Source organism: Bacillus rossius, chromosome 11 (assembly GCF_032445375.1).
Source record: "Bacillus rossius redtenbacheri isolate Brsri chromosome 11, Brsri_v3, whole genome shotgun sequence".
NCBI lineage: Eukaryota > Metazoa > Arthropoda > Insecta > Phasmatodea > Bacillidae > Bacillus > Bacillus rossius.
This window is the reverse complement of record NC_086338.1, coordinates 28,821,651-28,848,616: the sequence shown is the minus strand read 5'-3', so window position 1 is coordinate 28,848,616 and position 26,966 is coordinate 28,821,651. Positions and strand designations below refer to the sequence as shown.

At 35.7% G+C, this 26,966-nt stretch overlaps 1 protein-coding gene across 1 annotated transcript; it reads left to right on the top strand.

Annotated features, from left to right (window-relative positions):
- LOC134536748 (AP-1 complex subunit mu-1) lies at positions 1 to 24,127 on the top strand. The gene is made up of 9 exons (XM_063376658.1): positions 1 to 249; positions 5,884 to 6,108; positions 6,352 to 6,482; positions 8,887 to 9,031; positions 9,402 to 9,592; positions 15,928 to 16,006; positions 18,908 to 19,138; positions 20,250 to 20,375; positions 23,845 to 24,127. Exons 1-9 carry the CDS (start codon positions 208 to 210, stop codon positions 23,941 to 23,943), a joined length of 1,269 nt encoding a protein of 422 aa, XP_063232728.1. The 5' UTR covers positions 1 to 207; the 3' UTR covers positions 23,944 to 24,127.
- The last annotated feature ends 2,839 nt before the right edge of the window (positions 24,128 to 26,966 follow it).

The window sequence follows — 26,966 nt, the reverse complement described above, 5'->3', positions numbered from 1 at the left end:
ATCACTACTCTATGAACTGTAATGTCAACACTATATCGTACATAACCTTGGTATTTTCGTTGGTACCTGGCGATAAGAATTAATTGTTTGGACGAGATGATGACTCTCTCGTTACTATTGAAATCAATTTTCTGATGTGATTTTTTTGTCATCACTTATTTGAATGTTTCTTTGTTACTACGTCAGTTCTTAATAAAACAGTAAAACATGTCTTCATCAGCTGTGTACGTTCTTGATGTAAAGGGTAAGGTAAGTGGAAGCAAAGAAAAGGTGGGATTGCAATTGTTCCTCTAAATATTTTACAAATAGACCTATGTTTATCCTACGTCAATTACTCAGAGCAACACTCGGTAAATAAAAATATGTAACCAATATACAGCTACACGCCCTCCCATTCTTTCGCAGAGCAGCACAACACCCGTCTACACTCGTACAAAACATCGAAATACATGACATTACACGCCCACACCCCCACAAATTAATAACTGATTACCATCCAGGCAGCCCACCGTAAGAACCCGTATAGATATATGACACTGACCATAGTGCCATTCATGTGATTAGCTAATTTATTCATTTAATATTTTAAATAGCTCCTAGTTATAGCTTAGGTAAACTCCATATTAAATATAGATGTCTATAATATAAATAATTTATTTACGATAGTTTAAAGTAGAGTGCAAGTGTAACACTGTTAAATGGAATTGTGTATGTGTGATTGTTTTTTAACACTGCATAAACAGTGCAGTAGACATTGAGCTCACAGACAATGATAAAAGGTTTTTTATTTTAGTGTAATGTGTTTTGAAATGTAAATTAAATTATGCAACCACTTTTATTTTTTAGCAAAAGAGCAATGACTGCTTGTATGTCCATGTAAACAAACAAAACTATATAGTGCAAACATGTAAAATAAAAAAGTATTGAAATTTGAAGGGAAAAAAATCCTACGTTACTATTATTAAATACTTAGAACAAATTAGGGTATAAAATAGTCTTGGCCCCGGTCGTAACCTAGTGATATTGAAGTCCCGGTAATTATTCCGTATCACGTATCCTTATGGCATGATACTGAATAGATTGATCCTTTGGTGCATGATGCTTGCTGTTTTAATTTAGTTTGTCGAAAGATGGTGGCCATAACAAAAACTTATCATATAACACATTATCATCGTAAGTTTTAATACCAATGAAAAAATTTCCACAAGACCTAGCATATTATTTATTGTGAATATTAGTGATAGAAATTGTGTCTTAAACTATTTCAAGTGTATTGATATATGTGAGTTTATATCCTCGTATGTATAACGATGTCAGGTTGCTTGTAAGCGTCCATTGTTGCTGGCAGGGAGTGTCTGTGGAAAGTTTAGTAGTCTTGTGGCCATTTTCATGGGAGTGTTTGTGAGGTTATGTTCCCTTATGTATAATTTATTTACAATATAAATTTTTACATAATTTAACAAATTATTAAATTTCATAAATTAGAAGAAGCATTTAGCTTATTTTTTGATTTTCATTATCAATTAAAATTCATCTAGAGTATTTTACTAAATTAAATAATAAATTTAATACACATACTTATATTAATACATTGAATTACTTAGTATTTATATAAAAAAAATTATATTTTATAGATTATACTTTACCAACTGAATATATAATATACTCCATTCTTTTTATTATTTTATTGCTATTAATTATTTGCATGCAAAATTAAAGTTAGTTTTTAATTACGTGAAGTAAGTATAACTGTTTATAACATGCGTACATAGGTACACGCAACCATTTTTTTGTAATAATTTTATCAATTATGAAGATTGGTTTAATAAAAAGTATGCATGATAATCTCTAGTATATTCACTTTTATGAGGTTTTAGAATTATTTTGAAAAAACAATATAGTCCCTTTTGACAATATTTTTTCATAGGTATCACCATAACTACCTTGTTTTGGTCCAAAAAAATTTATGCCTACAAAATACTTGGGCCTTTAGGCTCACCTAAACTATATCACTTTTGATGATAGGATTTTTTTTTGGGTTGCAGGTTGTTTATACTATTTCAGTTGTATTGTATCAATAAATGTTTTGTACTACTTGCATATAACAATTTTTGTTTTCATTAATACAATAAATTGTCAATAAATATTTGTGTTATAATCAATAAAACATTCAAACATGTAATATTGGTTAAATTGTGTTCGGTGCATGTTTTGTTTCTTCATTTTTTCTTCACATAGAGAGATACTGATGGCCAGGGGCAAAATCTCCAGGGCCTAGCCACCAGGGCGGCCCAGTTGAGTTTCCAGATTTTTTTTTTTTTAATGCATGAATTTCCCAGATAATAGGATGAAAATTAAAAGTCTATTGCTAGGCCAGAATACATTGAAAACCATAGTATCATTTTTACAGTCTTAAGATTAATTTTCAACTAGCTAATGCCCTACGTGCATTTCAAAGCCTCAACAATTTTTTTTTTGTAATTTGTCTGAAGTAGGTACACCAATCCTTCACTTAGCACGACTAAAGTGTTCCCAAAAATGTTCTCTTTATTTGAAGTCACGTATTCTGAAGCTTTAGTCTCCATAAATAGCAAGGCTGATTTAATTAATGTGTTCCAAAATATGTAGGGAAAAATTCTTTACGTAATAGAAATGTGTAGAATAACATTTAACGATAAATATGTCACACCATTTATCTTTATAAGCCTACCATCAAATACTTTGTATGATAAATACGACATCATGTAATGGGAGATAGGTTGTTACGTACTTATTAGTCGGCTGGTTGGCCTGCCCACCCGGCTTGACCTTCAATTAACGTATCGTGCCTTTCAATGAACTTTCCAAACCATCCTTTGCTGGCAGTGAAACTGATATTACTGTCCAGGTATTTTCATTCCAGTTTTTCAAAATTTAAAGATCTTATTCGCGTATCACCGCTTGGTTCACGCCAATCCTGTCAGATCTGTGAATTTTTTTTCATTGCACCAATTATTTAAAAACCTTTTCCACGTGAATCGTCATTTAATTTCTGTTCCAGTATCAAATGTCAAATATATTCCCGCTAGTACAACCAACAGCATCAGACTTACATAAATGTTTGGTAGAGTCCTTATTTCGTACGATTGTGCGCGCAGTTGACGTGCTTAAAACTAAAATGTGACCAACATGAGTGTGGCCTTCATGGCATTCTGCAGGTTGTAATACTTCTAGTTTTGCCTCGAATACTTGAACACGATGCATTACACTATCACTTGGAAGCCATCATTCCAGTATGATTCCAACTGCAGTTGCCTGCACGCATGCAGTTACCGGCAGACGAATGGGCAGACGTTGCCTTCTGTGTTGCGTTGGTGAGTTCTCTGCCACTAGCTAGACTGAAGTTTATCACGGCCCTGTCTGTGGCCTGGGGACATATGCGTGAATGTAAAAAAAATTGGTCCTTCACACCCAATAGCCGCAACTGAATTTGACATAACTGATGTTTGTACAACAGTCGATAGCGTAGTCAAACCTGCACGTGCATCTCTCCCCTCCTCGTATAGCTAACAGTATGCCACGGTACATCGATATTTACCGAGTTGAAGCAGACTTCATGGGGTCATGCCCGACTTTTTTTGTCTGTGGCGATTTTGTGTTGACTGAAATTTACAGGGGCGTGCTATTAAAGACTGGGGCAGTAAAATTAACATTCCGCAATTTGAAGACGTGCTAAGTGAGGGATTGGTGTACACATATACAAAGAATCTTTCCATCTCTCCCTCTCTAATTCTCTATGTTTGTATATTTCGATATCTCTCTCTCTAGTTATGTACATCTACATCTCTATCTCTATATTTATCTACCTCTCTATATCTCTCAGTCTTTTTTCTGTATATCTATATGTCTATATTTCACACTATAGCAATGAAAATGTTACAAATCTATGTTTCTACTTATCTATATTTTTTTCTACCTTTACGCTTGTCACAGGTGTGACATAGGAATATAAAAACATGCAAATATTCGAATAACATTGTTTCAACATTTCAAAGCAATCTGTGAAGAACTTTCAGAGAGTTAAGGTTTTTAACAAACGAGCATTTCCATTTTTATTTCTATAGATTAGTGGGGTTTGAAAAGTTGTACCCTAAAATAATATGTATTGGGCCCGGCCAAATTATTTGCTCCCAGGCCCTCGGCGCCTCATGACAGCCTTGCTGACGGCTGCATCGCTGCGGAACCAGTGGTGATGCCAGATGATGGAGGATTAGCAGTAGATAAATCTGTGTGCATATATAAATTGTTTGGTTGATTTTTTTTGTGTAAAGTAAATAATAATTGTCTAATAATATTCAGTATAGATTAGTAAATAATTTTAACAATCAATTCCTAATAGTAGAAAAACAAGCTGGTGTTCATACTGTGCAGGCTTATATTAATATATCATAGTGTCTAATCTGATCCTATTAATTCTAAATTTAATACAAACCCAATGTATTTGCTTTTTATTTAATATTTTAATTCATATATGTCTATATCCTATGATCTGTAATTAATGTATTATATAGTATCCATTAATTTGTTTCTCTGTTGTCATAATTATTTACTTATCTCTTAATATATGCTTTAGTGTTTGTCCTTGTCTATTTTGTTATTTCATTCTTCTTTTTTTTATTTTCATTTTTGTGAAAGTTTATTTGTATGTTGTTTGTTATTATTTTTGTATTTGAATGGTGTCTACCGCCCTCAGCTGTTGGTAGACATCTCACAACTTTATATATGTGTGTGTGTGTGTGTGTGTGTATGTATGTATGTATGTGTATATATATATATATATATATATATATATATATATATATATATATATATATATATATATATATATATAGCTTATCTTAATATATATAAACCTCGTGTCACAATGTTTGTCCTCAATGGACTCCTAAACCACTTAACCGATTTCGATGAAAATTGGCATTTAGGTGTAATATTTTCCAACTTGAGAGATAGGATAGTTTTTATTTCGATTAATGGTCTTAATCTTATAATTTTAGAGTTTTCTAATGTGATGTATGTATGAGTTGGCAGAAAATCACCACGGCAACGGCTGTAGCATTGTTGATGCTTCATTCGTCTCCATGGCAACTACTATTTCATTGTTAGTGTAGTCCTCATCACTCATTAAATACAGACCACCAATTTTTAGATATACAGGTAAATAACTATACACTGGTAGAACAAAGTCGGTCGGGATTTGAAAGTGATATAAATTATTCAAATTAAGAAGACAATTACTAACTACATCTGATTTCTAAAAAGGTCCCCTTCACCAAGTCAACTGATTTCGATGAAAATGGGCATTTATGTGTAATTTTTTCCAACTTGAGAGATAGGGTAGTTTTTATTTCGATCAATGGTCTTAAAAATTTATTATTAATAAAAAACTGATTATCAATGTTGATTGGTGTTTAAGCCCGGGAAACAGTGGGCACTTCGTCTCCATGACAACGTTGCGTGCTTGAGAGTCGGGAAACCATCGGTGCTATTCGTTTTTTCTTCGGTACATTACAAAGCATTGTATTAAGTTTTTGTCAAAATTAATTAATTTTCATTTTATTTCATTTATTATAACTGTAAATAAGAGATTTGGTCTCATTTCCCCCAACCGTGCGAAGCCGGATCGGGCAGCTAGTGTGTGTGTATATATGTGTGTATATATATATATATATATATATATATATATATATATATATATATATATATATATATATATATATATATATAAACTTATGCAAACTTGTACTCACAAAAAAATCTTATGATGCAATAATTAAAATTTAAAATAATAACTTTATTTTTTATGAAAAAGTTTTAGTTTGAAGCATTTGTGTGATGTTACAGGTGCTCATCTCACGGAACTACCGTGGTGATATCGACATGGGTGTCATCGAGAAGTTCATGCCTCTTCTGATGGAGAAGGAAGAGGAAGGCATGCTCACCCCGATTTTGAAAACTTCCGAGTGCACGTTTGCCTACATCAAGTACAACAACCTGTACATTGTTTCCATAACAAAGAAGAATGCAAACATTGCTCTCGTGTTTGTGTTCCTGCATAAAATAGTGCAGGTCAGATTTTCATGGCTTTTCTGAAACTTAAAATTTTAGAATGCATTTTTTATTATGTTCACTCTTTTAAAAAAAAAATCTTTGAACAAATCAAAATCATACCTGTTGAATTTTGATTATTTAGTTGCACATACTTGTTTTTACTGTTTTATTAGATCTGACACTGAACTATTGAAGTACCAATCTGTTTTTGTGATGAAGATTTCTAATCTGAGTTTTTCACTGTGTGTTGAATATTTGTAGGTTATGATAGAGTACTTCAAAGAGCTGGAAGAAGAGAGCATAAGAGATAACTTTGTTGTAATTTATGAATTAATGGATGAACTTCTTGATTTTGGCTATCCTCAGACAACTGACAGCAAGATTCTTCAAGAGTAAGTCTTCAAGTAATTAATTTATGAAGGTGGCTGATAAGAATGCACAGATATTATCAGTTCTTAACCTCGTTAAAATGCCAGTGGTTTGGCATAAGTTTAAGTTTAACTCCTTTTCAAGTTCCCTTTGTCATTAAATTTAAAAGCCTTAAATAATGATATTGTACAAAATCATTTTAGATTTTAGAGTTTTCTTAAATTTTTTGTATTTTTCTGAATATCTTAGTGTGTGCTGCTGATAGAGCCTTATGTGATATATCTTGGTTTTTTTATTTTAATGATCTCACAAAGATTTTTGTGTAAGCTTCACCAAATTTGATTTATACATTAAGAGTGTCAGACTAAAAAGTTAAACATTTAAGTAGGTACTTTTTTCAATCACTGCTTCTCCATTTAAATATATATATATCAATTCAGTCTTAAAAATATTCATAACTAATTCCCACAGTTTTTAGTCACAAACTTAAGCGTTTAATTGGTTTTGGAAATTTCTGGGCATAAATTTTGTGGGCGAAAGGAAATAAAAAAAAAATTGGTTGTCTGTAAAGTCGGTTTACGGACGATAGTTTAATGTGACAACATCATAACAAAACATTGTTGAAATGATTGCATAGTTTTATGGATAAAATTGAATCATTTTTATTGAATTAGCACTATTTTGTATGGATACAAAGAAGGAGTGAAATGAAATCTACAATTTAATTGATAAATTTACTTTTATTTGCACTAATTAATTCAAATATGTTTATTACTTTAACGAAGAGATTATTTTAACTATAACTTTTATACATGTTTGCTATTTAACTTCTTCGAATCTGTGTTATTCTGTTAAGGATAGGACGATGATCGGAAAAGTAGGAAACGAATGGGGGTGTTTCAAGTTTAATGTGCCTTGAAAAAGTCAAATCGATGGTTGTTCCAATTGAGTGGAAGAGAGATAGATGCGGCGCAAGCATACAATGAGCATAACGGGACACAGCGAAACAGGACAATGTGCATAACGGGACACTTTTTCGTGCGTTCAGCCAGCGTTCATCGATTTATTAGATGTCACGTCAAAAAATAAAAAGCATATTGTGAAGGAGCATATGTCAAAAACGCATCCCTGCAAAGTTACAGGTGTAAACAATAGCATGCAAATTTGGATATCACACGCATCTGGGTACTACTCCACTGGCTGACAGGACCAGTGAGGTTCAGATGCTATGCGAAAAGCAGTGAGCTGAGCGCATATGTTTAAAGTTAGCCATGCGCAGCAGCAGGGGTGAAAATGTAGGTGAATGTGCACTGCACCTGTTGCAATTTCTTTCGCCTCCCCGTACACCATTAACATATCTGTCATATCTGTGAATTTAAAGTCTGCCATACTATTGCTTTTCGAAGTGAAACTTCTCCGCTGAAGGGGGCTACAATTTCCAAGCGTTGCGAAAATTCCGATCGCATCAGGTGGGAATACGTAGTTGGGGGAATTGGTAAAGGAGGAGAGTGCATCATTGGCGACGCCACTCCAGTACATGCTCTAGCGGTCAAAAGGGACAGTGGCAGGGGATGGGGGGGGATAGGTACATAGTGTAACATGCTATATGGAAGTTGTAACGGCTGGAAGGGGAGATGGCAGGGGAGAGGTAGAAATGACGCAGCAGTGATGCTACTGAATTTTCGCAACGCTGCTTGTGTTTGTCTACTCCCTAGTTTTTTTTTCCCCCTCATTTAATTTTATTTGAGATCATACTTGCATCCTTACTATTCTCAATTATTATCTCTTGTTAAATAAAACATACTAATAAATTATCTCTATTTACACCTAATAAGCAAGAAGTTTCACTTCTGTCACGTGTGGACTCCTTGTACACACATTTTCTTTTGTCGAATCTGTAATCGCAGGACCATGCTCACTAGAAGTCAACACTGCGCTAATTGCCTTAAGCCAAATGTGTAAAGTTATCACAAACAACCACCCACTGTGCTGTCCACCAGATTGCTGGCTGCCACTGCATTTGACTAACTCTAAATGTTTCGCAATCACGCATCCTTTCAATGATTGGAGTGGTGTCTAGGTACACGCAAATTTCAGTTGTTTGCATCTGCAACTTTGCAGGTTTGTCTTTCCAGACATGTGTTCCTGGGGAAAAAAAAATTGCTTGTTTTTAGCAATCTGCCGCCCATTAAATTTGAAGGCCAGCAATTTACATCATTCATACTATCAACTCTTCTGACTTCAGCACCTAAGTTTGTGACTAAAAGCTGTGGGAATTAGATTTTAATATTTTTAAACTGAATTATTATATATAATGGTGAAGTAGTAATAAAAAAAATACCATACACTGTAAATATTTTTTTAATAAAATTATTTTGATAGCAAAGAGGTCCAGGTTGTAGTGTGTAATTATTTTATGTACTGCAGGTATATAACGCAAGAGGGACACAAACTTGAAATACAGCCAAGAATACCTGTCGCTGTCACTAATGCAGTTTCCTGGCGATCGGAGGGGATCAAGTACAGAAAAAATGAAGTTTTTCTTGACGTCATTGAATCTGTGAACTTGCTGGTAAAGTATCCATCCGAGTAACATTATTATTACGATAATTCAGTTCCCAGTTAGATTTGGGCTTGGAACACATGCTTTTTTTAAATCAAATAATTAAGGGTTTGGACTATGAAAAATAAAAATTGATTTTTTTTTTCTACGGTTTTAATTTGAAATTGTAGTGTTGGTGATATCTTACATGTTTTATAAACTAACCTAGTTTTCTTGCATGTTTTGCGTCCTTGCAATCTTTTGTTTCTTGCGAAGTGTACGAACCCTGACTTAACACCGTCTCGAATGTAAGAATGTAAGAAAGCACCTGCCTGTGTTTGGACAAGCTGGAATGTACCGTGCCCACCTGATGCGTGACGGGCGGATGTTGCGCGGACAGGCGAACGCGAACGGCAACGTGCTGCGCAGCGAGATCGTGGGGGCCATCAAGATGCGGGTGTACCTGTCGGGCATGCCGGAGCTGCGGCTGGGGCTCAACGACAAGGTGCTGTTCGAGAGCACGGGCCGCGGCAAGTCCAAGTCCGTGGAGCTGGAGGACGTCAAGTTCCACCAGTGCGTCCGGCTGTCCAGGTGACTCGCGCTGGTCCCGTCCCGTCCCGCGTTCCCGTTGTGTTGTGTGCTTCTTGGTCGGCTAAATGGGGAGGGATACAGGGCGAACCTGGAAAAGTTAAGCAGATTTTACCAGCAACAGGTAGTAAGGATATTTGTTAATAATAGGTTACTGAAAAATCGAAGTTAACAGCAGAGGTTTTATTTTGGTTTGTTCTGGTTCCACTTACGCATCCTTTCTTCCTTCTTTTCTACGCATATCTTAGTGTTAATTTTTTTTTTTTTTTTTTTTTTCCTAATCGAATTTGCTGGTTACTATGTATATCAACACTTCACCTATGCACATTGACCTCGGTGCTATTGACAGTAGAGCAGTAAAATAATTGCAATGGTGAAGTGTGGTATGCCTTTTAAGTCACAATTTATTAATCTGAATATTTGATTGTTATTGGTAACTAACTAATATCAGTGGATGGGGAATTTCTACCCCTCCCCCCACCCTTCCATACCTAGAAAAGTCAGGGAATTTTTTTATCACAGGTTTGCTAGCCACACTGAGATAAGAACGAAAAGACAACATGTTGGTTTCAACAGTTTTTATGCCATTGCCATTTTTTTAACATTTGTTACTATAAATTTGCCCTTATAAAGGAAGAGATCTCACATTAAAAGATTTTTAAAGACCATAATATAGAGTATGTTAACAGAATTATTATAGTTGTAGTCAGTCCCAATAATTACATATTTCAATACTAAATGCCAATTACTGCACAGGGAAAACTATTCCTAGCAGTCAGTTACCATTAACTTCTGTCATGTCACTTAATTACATTTACTATGTTTTAACAAAGAAGAATTTCAAAAATTAAACTATAAAAAATTTGATAACCTAAAAACATTGAAATCAAGATGGTGTCTTATGCGGTTTGCTCCCTGCTAACTTTTACAAAATAAAAATAAAAACTACTTTGCTTACTTTTTATGTAACTAGTGGCTAAAGTTACGTTGCTAACATTTTTTGGCTTACAAATAAGAAGAATTTAATGGATAAATGAACTGAAACTCTGTTGTAGAGCTACGTAAAATTAAATAAATTTTTCTGAAAGAAATTCAAACTAAACTGTGAAGTAGCTGGTAGCATTGTCTTTAAATCTAAAAAGTTTCAGTTCTGTAATATATGTATTTACCGTAATTATTCTTGGTGGTACTGCACTAATACATTAAAAATTGAACTTTGGCTGCAAAAAAAGTGACACATAATTATTTTTCTGTTTTGTGAAAGTTAAGCAACTTAAAATTTCTAACAATCTTTCTAACAAAATTTAACAGTGTTTAAAGTAAATATAAATGAATATCCTGAATGGGACATAACCCTTTAATGAAGGTAAGAATTAGGACAGAGGGAGCCAATCCATGGCCTGCAAGCCATTTTTGGCCTGGAAAGGTTAGAGCAATAAAACACTAAATAAAATTGAATAAAACCATAAAACACATTTATTAAAAATTTTAATTTGTGAATTTTTCCAGTATCATTGATCAAAGCTGATTACATATTACTAATTTAATGCTCATTTGCTTGTAAAAGTATTCCTTTTAAAATCAAAACTAAAATAAAATAAGTTGTGGGAGGGAGGAGAGGGAATGTTTACTGCTGATTACAAGATTATCTATATCTATATATATATAAAAATGAAACCCGTTTTCCTTGGTCACGGCATCACGCGTGAACGGCTGGACCGATTTCACTAATTTTTTTTTTGTTGTGTTTGCTATGGTCAGGAGAAGGTTCTTATGAAAGAAAAAATTAAGAAAATTGTGCGGAAAATTAGAAAATTTAAGAATAATGAATTCCTATTTCCCTTGGTCACGCCATCACGCGTAAATGACTGAACCGATTTCACTAATTCTTTTTTTGTTGTGTTTGTTATTGTCACGAGAAGGTTCTTATGAAAGAAAAAATTTCACGGAAAATTAGAAAATTTAAGAATACTGAACCACCATATATAAAATTATTTCCAAACTAACCCAACACTTTGTACAATATAAATATTTTTAAAGTAACCTTATGACGTTTGACATAGAATTGACAGAATGTTTGCTGCAAATATCTTCAAAGAGGATGTAAAGAAACTGTATCGTTTAGGAAATATTTATCAACATTAACGTTTTACTACATATTGTACCGGTACATTCGGTACAGAGCTGCTGGCGCAGGCTATTCTGGCTGTGTACATTCTGCCTAGGCCATTGTCATGCCATAATTCGTTATTACTGTGTTGCAGTTTAAAAATAGAAAAACAAATCAATACATTATGTAAACATTTTCTATGTTTGTTTTTGTGTGATATATTTGCTTATAAAGAAGAATACAACCGTTTTCTTTAATTTACAGTTGAATTTTCATTTTTGAACTTTTTTAATGTAACTTTATGTTGTTTGACATATAATTGTTTTAAAGACTAAGAAGATTTTTGTTTGCTAATAAGTGTTTGTTAATCATGGTAAGTTCACAGCTTCATATTGATTTTTAGAACTTTTTGGTGACTACACAATACACCAATCCCTCACTTAGCACGACTAATTCGTTCCTAAAAATGTTCGTGTTAATCGAAATCGCGTATTCTGAAGCATTAGTCCCCATAAATATAAGGCTAAATTATTTAATGTGTTCCAAGATGTGTAGGGAAGTAATCTTTACATAATATAAATGCGTAGAATAATACTTGAAAATGCATATGTCATATCATTTATCTTTTTAAGCCTACCACCGAATACGTTAGATAAAGAAAACATGGCACAGTGTAACGGGAGATAAGTGGTAACATATTTACCGTCAGTCAGCAGGTTGGCTTGCCCGCCCAGGCGTGACCTTCAACACGCGCGCGCGTCTGTCTGCCTGCTGTTGCAAGCAGCTGGATCCTTTGTTATTACGTTTAAAACTTAACAAAATTAAAACACTTTTATGAAATTAAGAACCGGTTTTATATAACTTTAAAACACACAGCCATATGTAAACATTTAATTTGTTATGCACACCTCTTATAAAAGCGGCTATGTAAACAAATCAGTTAACAGATAAACAGATTTAGATTTTCCCTAGAGCACAAACATAACATTAAAATACGGGTACACTCCCTATTTAACGCGGTTGTCGGGAGACATAACTTTTACCCGCGTTGTTACATAACCGCGATGTTGTGTTCTAATAGGTCGGCAAGCACGCACAGTATAGACGGCCCGCCTTTGTGCGGACTTTGCATCCGCAGTTTCCACTAAACACGGGTGAAAAAATAAAATTTTAAAGATAAATATTAAATGTTGAATTGTTTTTATTTTTCCGCGTGCCGCGCACAGTTTGTCGCACGGCCTACGAGCGCGTCACACGCCGCCATACACATGTGCGGCACACAAGCTGCTGCCAGTCTCGTGGTGTCAGCCACAGTATCTGCTTCGTCAGTGTCCGTAACAAAGTAAGTGCAGTGTGTGCGGTTACACACGATTCTGTGGTCAAAGTCTTCTAAAAAGAAAGGCCGTAGTGATACTTCAAACCGAATATGAATCGCAAAGTACCGAGTTTGATTGACAAAATAAAAATTCTAGATTTACTTACAGATAGCTTGTCTTTTGTAGAAGCAGGCTGCAGATACAGGAAAAAAAACGATTCTAGCATTCGTACAATAAAAAATAAAGAATCGTCTATCGTGTCAAGTGGTTAAACTTTATTATCCATGCTTACATTAAATTATAAATGGTCACATGTGGGAAACAAAAATTGCGCTTTTTAATTTTAGCGCAATCAGTGACGCCGTATTAAAAACCGTGTTAAACTTTGTCTTTACTTATTTCACCAAACGCTGTGTCGAGTTGCTGAGTGTGTGTGGCTCGGATCGGCAAGTGTTATATTCCCCAGCCTCTGTTTAAAGGTCGGGAGACCGCTACACATAAACATTTCCGGGACTTGTTTACTACCTCACGGCAAAAGTGGTACAGTATGGTTCACGTAAATATTGGACCACTGGGAATTCCTGGGCAAAGATTAAAAATACGCTAGCCGATTTACTTTACTATTTAATGTTAAAACATTATACCAAAGTAAAAAGATGAACTTGTATAATACAATGAATTACCCAATAATATTACGTCTGTAGGTTTAAGTTGTAACAAAACATTTATATACAGATGTCCAGTAAAGTACCAATTAAGATTCTGGAGTGGAATTTTAAACACCGGACTACCTGATTTTGCCTTGTACGCAGCGACGCTGCTCAGTCAAGTGACTCATGCTCTGCCTGTGTGCTGCGTGAACACATTCCCTCCCCCACTCCCCCTCTAGTTTCTGCCCGCTCTAATCTCTACCTCTCTCCATGTTCTCGGCTAGCTTCTCCCTACCCAGCGCTTGCCGATAACCAAGCCTATCCAACATCAATCCCTAGCCGAGTCACGCTGGACAATGTCGCTGGATGGTGGGCTTTATCAGGTCCCCTGTCCGATGCTTCATTTGTGAGATAAAGCGACGTTAAGAACTAGTGTTTCAGAAAATATCACTGGGCTGGATTGGACCATAATTTGAAAACCCTACAAGATAGAGGAATAATGTACGGAGATATCTTGTTTAAAATTTTACTGCGGACATTTTCTACGCCTAGGCTTTTTTCTGCCCGATGCTTAGTTTGTTAGTTACAACGCAAAATTATCCTAATCGGCTGTCAACCATTTATTATTCATTTCTGACTGGGGGACATGGTTTGACCCGCGATATACTGGGAGTTTACTGTATGTACAATATGTACATATACAAAACATAAAAGTTAGTTAAATATTTTCTGGGGTGAAATTAACACTATCATCTTGCTTTTTTAAAAAAAACGTGTCCAATTTCATCTGCTTTGGTTTCTGTACGGTACGGCCTGGTCTGCAGCCGGGCATCAACGGTAGGGCCTGGTCTGCGGCCGGGCATCAACAGTACGGCCCGGTGTTTGTTTATCTGCGTGCGCATCTCTTTCCCCTCGCATTCCAAACCACTCTTCCCCCCTCGAATTCCATACCTGAAGTCGCGTCGTTTCCGAGATTTTTTTTAGCCTGTGGCGATTTCGTGCTAACTGAAATTTACAGACGTGCTATTCGAGACTAGGGCAGTAAAATTTACATCGTGCTAACTGAATTCGCATTAATTGAAGACGTGCTATGCGAGGGATTGGTGTACTATAATTTGGTATACATGGTTATACAGAAAATGTATGAGAGCTTTTTATTTTCAGTTGGATTTTTGTTTTTAACAATGCCACCAACCAGACGTACAAGCTTAGGCCACAGAACTCGAAATACGGCAAGTCAAAGAAATATACGAGCAAATCAAAGTGATGAGCAACGCGAAGCGCGAAATGAACTTGAACGGAATCGATATCAAGATAGGAATGTTGTGTTTAATCCCCACAGAGCTGCATTCAGTTATAATGTGGCAATTGATTACAGTTCAGAGCAAATTGAATAGGTACTCATACCTAAGATAGGTCAGCTATACAAAATAAAGTAGTGCATCATTGCTACGCTAAGGCGGTACGAAGTTCGCCGGGTCAGCTAGTTCAAGATAAAAATTGGACTGCTGAGCTGCTTAAATTTTTTTATTTGGCCTTTCTATTTAAGGCTTTACGTTCTCAACGACATGGATGTCATTTGTGACAAGGGCTGATGAGCTGAGGATGGAGCTTTGATGGAATAAATGAGTGGGAGAAAACGAGAGCACCCTGAGAAAGCTCAACAGCTCGCTGTTATATCCGCTGCGTGTCCCACTTGCGAAGAATTCTAGTGTGACCCACACTGCTACCAAGTAATACGGAGTTTCTGTGATTATTATTACACACACACACGCCCGCACACGCGCACTCCCCCCTCCTCTCCCCGGTACTTATTCGGTTAGTCTGTAACTTTACACTGTATCTATCTATATTTTAGGTGAAATGACACCCAAAAGTTTTTATGCCTGTATTGTGATAGGCATGTTGGAACCTGAAATTGTTAAAGTATGTTTGGGATAATGATTATGTTTAAATAAGTATATTACTGATTTGAAAGTAGGTGAACATGCATTTCTGTTTGATAAATTTGTGTAAGGAATTTTTTTTTTTTCAATGGGTTAGCAATTTTTTTATTACACGTTGAATGTTTAGTAAACTTATATATAGATATTTTAGTAGTTTTTTCTAATATTCAAAAGTATTTTTTTGCACATTAATTTATAGATACGTATCTATATACTTGTGTCATCCCTAAAGTTTGAATCTTCAAACATTTAAATACCTATAGCTATAAGTGCTATAACTAAAAGAGAAGTTAAAAAATATGTGTTTTACTTACAGGTTTGAAAATGACCGCACAATATCATTTATCCCTCCAGACGGAGAATTTGAGCTGATGTCATATCGTTTGAATACCCACGTAAGTAGAACAGTAATTACGTAGTAGTAAAATGAAGCACTAGAATCAGTGTTTGCCATTTTGCGAATTGTACTGTAGGGGCCAGGAATCTTGCGAGCTGTCAGTGCAGTGGTGGTGAAGGGGAAAGAGAGGATGAAGGGTGACAGGGGAAGTAGGGGTTGGAGGAGAAAGGAGTGTAGTGCAGTGGGGGATTCCGTCTCCCTTCTTCCCGTACTAACCATGTGAAGTATATTGGCAGATAGTGTGCGACGAGTAATTAAGTCAAATGTAAAGTGTAGGAAAAGTAATAAAGTGATTCACAGCAAAGAGAGAGAAATAATTAGTAAAGTACATTATAACAATCTGTGATCAAAAAGCTAGTGAAAATTGCATTTTGATTCCTAATCACAAGCAGCGGAACATGCTGCAAATTATACAGATGTAAGCAAAGCAACAGTGATGCGTTATTGGAACAAACAAATTGCGATGTCAAATGAACCGTATACAATATCAGGGAAAAAGGGCTAAGCCATGCATTTAATACATGTGTAATGTGCATCAGTGATGTTAAAAAAAGTGTAATTTAACATTAGTTATGTTAGTTGTATAAAATATAACATGTGTGCATATGTTTATTTTTATTATTATTAAGATTGCTACAACGTAATTTTTTTTATGTGCAGGCCACGAAAAAAACGCAAGATTGAGATTGGCAGCTTTGATAAATGTCTCATAAGAGGGAGAATTCAGTAATTCTATGTGGTTAAAAAAGTTCCCCACAGTATGCAAACTGATTCCCGTATTAAAGGACATGATAGGTTGGCAGTGGAGCCCTTTGTTGCTCAAGAGGTTATTGCAAATGATGGGCTTTGTCGGGAAACAGTGCGAAGACAGGCAACGTTTGTTATTTGAACCAGCTGATATTAGGGACGTGGCACTCCAAGTACCTCACACAAATTAAACAGTGTAGGTCTGAAGGTAAGGAAGTGTTTTACCTTGATGAGTCGTGGGTGGATACTAATCTCACATCCCATAAATGCTGGCAAATGCAAAAATGATGTAACTGAAGTAACTAAAGAAAATGCAACCAAGAGGCTAATATTGGTTCATATTGGTTAAAGATGTAGATATCTCCCAGGGGGATCATTGATGTACAAGTCAGATACGACAGTGAGAGATTATCATGGGGAAATGAATGCTACTAATTTTGAAAAATGGCTGTCCGAACGTGTTCTACCAAACGTGCTGCCATCTTCTGCTGTAGTATTGGACAATGTGCCATATCACTCCAAACATGTCTCTATATGCCTCCTTCGAAATACAGTACAAAAAAAACTAAATGATTACATGGCTAAAACGCAGAAGTGTAGACTGTGGTGAAAATAACGCTGAAATGTATGTTGATGGAACTAGTAGAAAACACAAACCAAAAAAGAAAATATTTCGGGTTGCTCAACTTTTAAAAATTTCAGGACATCTTGTCATTCGACTTCCATTGTAATAGGGATTGCATAATAGACATGGCAATGGATTATTTCTTAATCAATTTACATGACGGCAGTGACAATGATGAATTCCTTTCATCAACAAGTAACAGCGTAACAGACAAAAGTGATGAAAATAGTGATACTGACAGTGCTACATCGTGTTTGGCTCAACCTTTGTAAGAGCTGGTATTTATTTTTTGACTTATTGAGATCTGGTAATATTTTAATGTTTTTCTATCGCCTCATTTTGTATGACTGTGAGGTGCCATAGAACACCTAATATACAGCCAGGCTGTGCCGAGTTCCATCAAGTTACCCTCGCCGCTGCTTGGTTCTGTAGATCTCTGCCGAGCAATGTTTGTTGTCGGAACTATGGGATGTAGCTCGCTACTTTCGTGGTCCCTACAGTATGTTTATCCTTTATATAAGCAATTTTACCAACAACATTAATTTTGTCGAATATGTTATAAAATTTGTGTACCTGTTTTTAAATAATCCTGCACTGTATGATGTATGTCTTCATAAATTTGTGTGTGTTATCAAGACGATACACTACTGTCCTTCATTAGTTTTATTAATGAACTAGATATGCATAGTCAGTGTAGGTTAAATTAGTGTTTTCTTGAATGATTTGATTTGAGTTGATTTCACTTGCAATTGGGCTTTGACCCTGTGGCAGGAGTCCTCTCCCTTTCTCACTCCTCCCCCTCCCCCCCCCCCCATTTTTTTTTTTTAGTCATCATCTCAGGTCCCTTGCATTTTTAACCTCCAGCCCATTCCACTCCCTCCCTGTCCTCCTTGTGCCGCCCCTTTCCATTCACCTCCATTCCCTGTTAAGTTTCCACTCTATACCCACCTATGTATAATCTATTTTTCAGCTGCCCCCAGCCCCCCCACTCCCTTTATCACCTTAGACAGTCAGATGACAGTTTCCACCCTTCTCCTCCCCTGCTTCCCACCCCACCTTCTTAATAATTTCAGACTATAAATTACCCCCTCTTGCCCTTCCCTTCTCCACCACATACCCATCACCCACCTCGCTGCTCTACACTGCAACTTCTTCAGCTCCCTTACCTCAAGTCACCAGGTAAGGATCTCAGATCACAGCCGCATACTTCATCATTGATCTGACCAACATGGAGTATGGCTTTACCCTTACCCTCCTCCCTGCTACTTGTAGGGTCCTGCCAAGCAACCCCAGTGTCCACATCACCTACTCACCACCTGCTGAACCTGTTTTTGGCTCATATCTTCTGCTTCCTTTATCTCCTGCTCCTTCCAGCTGTACAAGGGTGGAGACTTGTAAAACTAACAGCAGTCATTCCTACCAACCAATCACTCATTAGCAGTATTGCTTTTCAAAGCACAGGATAATGAGTTAACAGATCCAACTGTACGCTCGTGTCACACATGTCATAGCGCCAAGTTGTTTCAGGTCAAGCCGTTGATATGGATTGAGTCGGTGATCGAGCGGCATGTGCACAGTCGCGTGGAGTACATGATCAAGGCAAAGTCGCAGTTCAAGCGCAGGTCGACCGCCAACAACGTGGAGATCGTGATCCCCGTCCCGGCCGACGCGGACTCTCCCAAGTTCAAGACTACCGTTGGCAGCGTCAAGTACGCTCCGGAGCAGAACGCTATCACGTGGACCATCAAGTCCTTCCCGGTAACTTTATACCGATTCTATGTTGTCTGCTGTATCTGTATTGTCGCACGTACGTGCAGCAGTTTGCTTGCATGAGTGTCTCGAGTTGTGAACAACCGACAACAACCAACTTTACCATTTTTTTTTTTTACCTTGATACTGTAATGTAAGTAATGAATGTGTGTGCCTTATTTAATCAAATGTTGAGAATTTTCTTACTTAAAGTATTATAGTAATTAACCCTTTTAACTCCTATCTCAACCAGGTTCACAATGTTTAATTTCCTGTTCCAACCCTAATACAAACCTTTAAATCATGATGCATATTACCGTGTTTTATCTCATAATTGTCACACATTTTGTACTAAAATCAAGTTTGAAAAGTAGGGGTGCAATTTTAATACGAAAATAACATTTTTTGTTAAGGCAAAGTCATTCATAAAAACTAAACCTATTTTTTTTAATTAAATCGTACTTTCCATGCAATAGATTTGTTTTTTAAGAATATAACTTTACAAAAAAAAATCTTTTTTTTTGCATAAAAATTGCACCCCTACTTTTCAAACTTGATTTTAGTGTAAAATATGCTATGATTATGCAATAAAACTATTTTTGATTATTGCCTTCATAAAAATCTTGAATTGTCAAAAACAAAATGTCTTAACATCTTGTACAAAGCCAAGTGAGCTGTAATCATGGCTATTAAAATGTCTTCAGTGGAGGTTTGGCTAAGGTTATAATAAGTTATAACGTTATAAGCAGGCCTCTACAAAGTTTAGGAACCAGATACAAATTCTAGTCCTCTGTTTATTTAGATTATTTTATCACTTCTCATGCAGCGTCAAAGTAAACAACAGTCCACTGCCTGTGCAATGCTGCCCCCACTATGCTCGTCTGTTGTCAGATTGTTCTGTTTAGTTGTAATTATGCGCTGTTGCCAAGCGTTTGAGGCACATTTCTGTACAATAAGATTTTGTAACAAAAAAATTGCTGATATTTTCAAAACCACTTTGTATTTAATCTTTGTATCTTGGCAGAAATTAGTGGTCAGCAAGGAAAAGTTAAGCATCATTGCGACCTAGCACCCGGGAATTGTAGAGCCCAGGGTATGAGAGTCTTGCTGTTTTTTCCAGGGAGGCAAGGAGTACTTGATGCGTGCTCACTTCGGCTTGCCAAGTGTCGTGGGTGAAGATACCGAGGGCAAACCACCCATTCAAGTGAAGTTTGAAATTCCCTATTTCACAACGTCTGGAATTCAGGTAATATGAAGCATGTGAAACTTTAATCTATTGTTTTTTTTTTCCTTCAGAAAACAATTTAGATGTTCAAATAGCTTTTTTGCTCATGCATTTTATGCAGTGCAGTTTTGAATTGGTGGCAATAACTAGGGGCACCAGAAAATGGTACGTAAAACTGACCAACTTTGGTGTTAAAACAAGGCAAGAGCTGTGCAAAATGTCGGCACTAAAACATAAAAGCTGTGTAAAAATTTGGCACTTAAACATAAGAGGTACAAAAATTAAGTACTAAATAGAGGTGGGTGAAGACCATTTCTCAATTTCAATCAAAGTCAAAGACGAAGTCAAAGTTCACTTAAATATTTTTCTACATTAAAAAAATCCATAGATACAACTTTGACTACTTGAGTGATTTTCAGTCTGCACATCCTGCATATCACAAACTAAATAGGAATAATGTAGGAAACATTTAGCAAGCTTATCAGCTGCCACTGCTTGTAAATAAAAATAGGAAACTGTAAACAAACATTAACTTTTTTCTAGAGCTGGGTAAGATTGGGAATTTTGGTTCTGGAAAATTTTGGGTCGGAAAAAGGATTTCCGCTGGAAACAGGCCGGGCTCTGGAATTATTTGAGCTTGCATAGTTTTTAAAAAATTTCCATACTATTTCAAAGGAACAGTGTAGTCACCAATCTAGTGGTTATACCTTGATAGAGGCAGGTAATTTTCAGGGATCGCAAAATACCACAAAATAAGGCTGACCTTATTAAATTTTATAACTAAAATTAAAACAGAAAGCCTAATTTGAGAAACAGTGATGAAATTAGCTCATTTTTAAACTTTCAACTCAAGTAATTGTAGTTAATTTACAATGTAACCATACCTATTTAATTTGGCAATACTACAAACAAATTTACTCTGGTTTCTGACACTTATATTTACGTTTGTTTATATTCCTTTCAGAAATACAAGGTGCTTTACACTGTCAGTAATGCCATTGATAGATGCAACAAGTAAGCTATTACTAGTACTGTAACATTGATTATGTGATGTGTCAAATTCTGAATAAAGTGCTTGTTTATGATTGTGCCTGTAAATTTTTTCATCATCACTGTTAATAGTTTGAGTTTGAACTGCTGAATTTGGTTCATTTTCAATCACGTGCATAATTTATTAACATGAATTTTGCACTTAGGCATGTATACTGCCGTAATAAAATTTGAAACAGGAAAATGTAATTTCCTATCCGATGTTTTAGGATAAATAAATTCCTGGTTTTTCTGGAAAAAAAAATTGGTTGTCTGTAAAGTCGGTTTACGGACGATAGTTTAACGTGACGTCATAACAAAACATTGATGAAATGATTGATCCAGAAGAAAAGGAAATATCATATTTGGCCTGAGACTGAGCCGTAATAGGTTTTTGCAACCAAACCATTTGGGCATTAAAAATATTATATTCTTTGAGGAAGAATTTTTTTTTTATTTTTCAATCTTTTGCATGATAAAATCTACCTCTGCATACTTTTATGAATAAAATTGAATCATTTTTATTGAATTATCACTATTTTGTATGGATACAAAGGAGTGAAATGAAATGTGCAATTGAATTAATAAATTTACTTTTATTTGCATTCATTAATTCAAATATATTTATTACTTTTGAAATGTTGCGTGTGCCATATTTATTTTTACAAGTACAAAAAAAAATTTCGCAGCTGCCGGGTTTCGAACCGACAACCTTTAGTTTAAGAGTTAGGTACGCTAACCACACGCCCACGAGGCCATACTAAGTTAATGTAGTTTCAAATGTTTTATATATATATATATATATATATATATATATATATATATATATATATATATATATATATATATATATATATATATATTTATAAAAACTTTGTTCATGGTAGGGGTATAATATTAACACAATTTTATAACAAATACGCATCACAAATACACCAAACTTATTTATAATGTGTTACAATATTTTTTAAAACATTGTGCAAAACATCCCGGGTGTAATTTGAATTATCATGTGTAACTGTAAAACACCATTGTTGGTTCAAAACGTATTTGAATTTTCAACATTACTTTTAAATAACCGTACCGATTGTGCTGAAAATCGGTGGACGATCGTTAAATTACATAATATTAATAATTCAAACGACGAAAATATGATTGAAAAGTCAAATCGATGGTTGTTCCAATTGAGTGGAAGAGAGATGCCACGCATGCGTACAATGAGCAGACAGAACACATCCGTAGTGGGACACTTTTTCGTGCGTGCAGCCGGCGTTCGATTTATTAGACGTTGTCACGTCAAAATCAGGATGTTGTCCAACTACTTTTTCTAATTTTTTTTAATTGTTTATAATATTGTGTGGTTAGTATAAACATTTAGCTTGGAGGTACAGTGGACTCCCGATTATCCGGGTGCAGATTATCCGGTTTGCGGATTAACCGTGCCATATTTCACTTCCATAAACCATAAAAACCAAAATAATTTTTTGAATTATTTTTTTTTTATATTTGTAATCTATTGATGTGACTGAGCATTTTATGCTGTGATTCTCGACGAATAATGCTGCCAAACACGGTACATGCATAGTTGGTTAGTATTAATATGCGTCATGAACTTCAAAACAGCAGGACCAATCATAAATGCACCCCTGTTAACCTGTGTTCCATGCAACCTTGTGAACCGGTCTCCGGTTAGCGCCAAAGCGGCGCCGCTGCTGCGTGACTCACGCGACTGATACTGGCTCGAGTAGATTTAAGTCAGCAGTTGCTTTGTGTGGTATTGTTTTCTGTAGTAATATTTTGACAGTAATGTCTAATAAATGCAAACGAGTGGTACTCGACATTAAAACAGTCTGCGCTAGTGGCTTATCAAAGCAGTAACGCACTTTGTAAACAACAGAGTCGGGAATTACGTTAACAGGTTAAATAATTTTGTGTTATAATACAACTCACTCAAGTTTTTATGTTATTTTGAAATCCTATTTGAAATCAAATATGTATATCTTGTATATTAAAAGCATTATTATTTTGTAACTGAAATGTTTTTAGCGCCTACTTAGGAATGCCTAGCCATATTATGTAAACAATGCGTTTAGTGATTTTTTTAATTTTAAATTTAGACTGTTCAAAATTTTTTTGTAATTTAAATATACGTTGTTTAATCGCGGTTTTATTATTAGTGCAATGTTTTCCTGAAACGAATTTGGACGTTGCTATGAGGGGCGGGTGTTATAGATTTGTATCGACAGTCGGGATAAAAAAAATTTTATTAAATCATTTTTTTCCCCGTCATCGCTTTAACCGTGTTTTTTGATTATCCGTGGGCCCCTTGCCAGTCATTACCCCGGATAATCGGGAGTCTACTGTATGTAATGCTTGAAATACATGTGTGCTGGATATTATTTATCTTTTGCATCATGAGATTGTATATAGTTATAATTTTATTTTTTATGTTCTGTTATAGGTGAGATACTTGAAGATAATTGAGAAAAGTGGATATCAAGCTCTCCCGTGGGTACGATACATCACACAAAATGGGGATTACCAACTTCGGACAAACTAACAGACTTTTTTTTTATTAAAGTGTTTAGCTGTGATTGTGCTTGTAAATGAATTAAAAATTATGCTATTTTATTTAAAGTCACTTGTAAAATATTGTTTAAATGCTTAGGTTACAGTGTTCAAAACACAATATTTTTATTCTAAAAATGGTATCCGATGGTCAGAAAATAAATATGAAAATGAAAGATTTTTAAACTATTGTCTTATAATCTATTATTCAAAAAAATATGTATGAAGAAAATCTTTTCATTGCTGGTATGGCATCAGGCTCGTGTGCCATTAATTGGTGCATCATAAAGTGTGAAGTACATTTCACACTATCAACTTCTGTATCAGCAAAGTTATTATGTTGAACATTTTTGTAGACATATTTTTAATGAGGTTTTGTTTGCCTTAATTCAAATCTCTACTTAATCCCTCTTGTTGTTGACACATTTTCATTTTTAAAAAGATGGTGAGTTAAATATTATTGCTTCTTACAAAAGTTTTAATGAAAGATTATTAAGCACGTTGTTGTGGGCCGTGCCTGTCCATAAATCAAAGAAATAATTATTGTGTGTTCTGAAGTAAACAACATTTGCATAATGGTGGTTAGCACGTTGCTGCATAATTGAACCAGTAAAGTAATGTATAGACAAACTATAGTAAACTTGGCTTAATTTTATGGTTTTGTGAGTTCAACTACATTTAATACAACCCATGAAATATTCAATCTCGCATTCTACAATAAAAATAAATTTACTCGCTTTTCTTTTACATTCACAACACATCTTTTCAAAAAATATAAAAAAAACTTAACTTTTTTTTTTGTTGCTATTCTGTCTTTCAGTTGGATTATGGCTACATCCAAACTGTGCTCTTTAGTTGATAAACTATTAGATAAGAACACAAATGGGACAATGTAGCCACCCCAACTGGACAAGAGAGGAAGCGGATGACTACTGTAAATCCTGTCATATTTTGATAGAGACGATACTGGTTAAATTGTTGATCCAGGAAATATAAAGAAGAAGGAAGACCCTAAAGAAATGTGACAGGGAAAGCAGCACCACTGGGATGGAGATTTCACAAAAGTGGACTGGATCGGAAATTTTAGCTAATGCTGAAAAGACACTTAAGGTAATCACACTCTATATGACCACCGAAATCTCAAAGGTCTATAAAGCTCCGAGCAACTACATATTTACCTACAATCATACAACTGAAGGGCCTGGTCGATAAAGTACTTCTTGACAATGCTAAGATAAAGGAAGTGCTGGAAGCGCACAATGTGATGGCCTTAACAGCAAGATTCGAGCCAACATATTCTTCATGGTTCAAGGAAACATCTACTGTTACTCAACAGCAAGAGACTGGTTTACCTGATTGACGACAAAAAGGAAGTGTTGTTAATATACCCAGTTGAAGAGTCACACAATCCGGTGAGACGACTAAGATGCAAATATTACGAAATTTAAAACCTGTTAAGGATAAAATGCACTTCTCAGGGATTAAGAAGATATCATGAGGAGGAGTCTTAGTAGAAGCAGAGGATGAGCTCATGTTGCGGAAACTTCAGGAATCTGACAAACTGTGAGATTTCAAAATAAGGTTTGAGAAACCAAAGATATGGGGACCTCAACTCATTATTTATTATGTACCAAGGGATTATGATACAGAAGGAATTATAAGCCTCTGTGTATGTTTAGAATTTTTCTGAATCTGAGTTGGACAAAGAAGAGTTCATGAAAAGAAGAGTTCATGAATCAACACGTAAAGGCATAAAGACAAGCATAATCTGCATATAGTAATTGAGGCATCGTGCTAACTGAGGAACAGAATAGAGTCTGTTGGTCATATATACCTTGGATTTTCGTCATGCCCAAATAAAAAAATTATTTCGGTTCCTAGGTCCTATAATTGCCAATCTTACGACCATACTACATGGAAATGTCGTTCAGAGATCTGCTGTTCCACTTGTGGATATACTGCACATAAATATACTAATTGTTCTAATAAAAATGAATGGGGTAGTTGCACAAATTGTTGCAAAAACATGCAATAAATGCACTGTAGAGTGGATTTGACTAAGTGCCCGTTTTATAAAAAAAGCCTCCTGCAATAGAAGTTGAAAGAATTGCCTATGAGTAATATATCATGGAAAATAAAATTTGGTCAGTTAAATTTGCAATGGTGGGTAGTTACTACAAATGAAATTATCATTATGGCACAAAACATAATATGGGTAAACCTCACAGTCCATAATGGCTACGACTTTCCCAGCTTTTAAATTATCCATAGTGAATGCCTTCGCTGACTGGTTGAAGACTTCTGTGACTACAATAATAAAGCATTTTCCGCCAGGGGTTCAGGGGTATAGACCCATGATGTTCAGGGCGACTGTGTGTAAAGGCTGTTTGGGTCACCTGGGCACTTGTTGATTCAACCCATCGAGACGATGGGACCTGCGTTGCTGACAGAGCAGGCAAACATGCACATTTTCTTAAATTTAGGAAGACCTCCCTTAGCAACTGCTCTGCTCAGGGGTGGCCAGTCAATATGTAGTCGTGGAGAAGATGTAATATGGTGGGACGTGCATATGCATCTGCCAACTTTGCTCGTCACCAGGGCCCTTTGTCTGCAATGGTCAATTTTTTTTTTTTTTTCCTAACCTAAATTAATTACTAAGTATGTTTGGGAGGGGTCTGGGTTAGGGAGAGACTCTAAGTGAGTCTCAGGCCAAAGCCTATACACTCTACACATGCAGGGGGTACCATGCGGAGAGGGGAACATGCATATGTGCTTAGGAGGGGGATTGGCCAGCCATGGCAGCAATTGGCGCCATGAATAACTCCCCTCACTTGGTTATTCTAGACTATAACTAGAGTTAAGTTGGGCCCTGGTAAAACCTCCATAGACAGAGGGAAAACCCTGGGCACTGACATGCGGGATGCAAAATGTCATGCATTATTAGTGCAGGTTGGCTACAGGAACAGAAGGATGGTTCAGGAAGAAGAGTTGGACGGAGTAGAAAGTATCTACTAA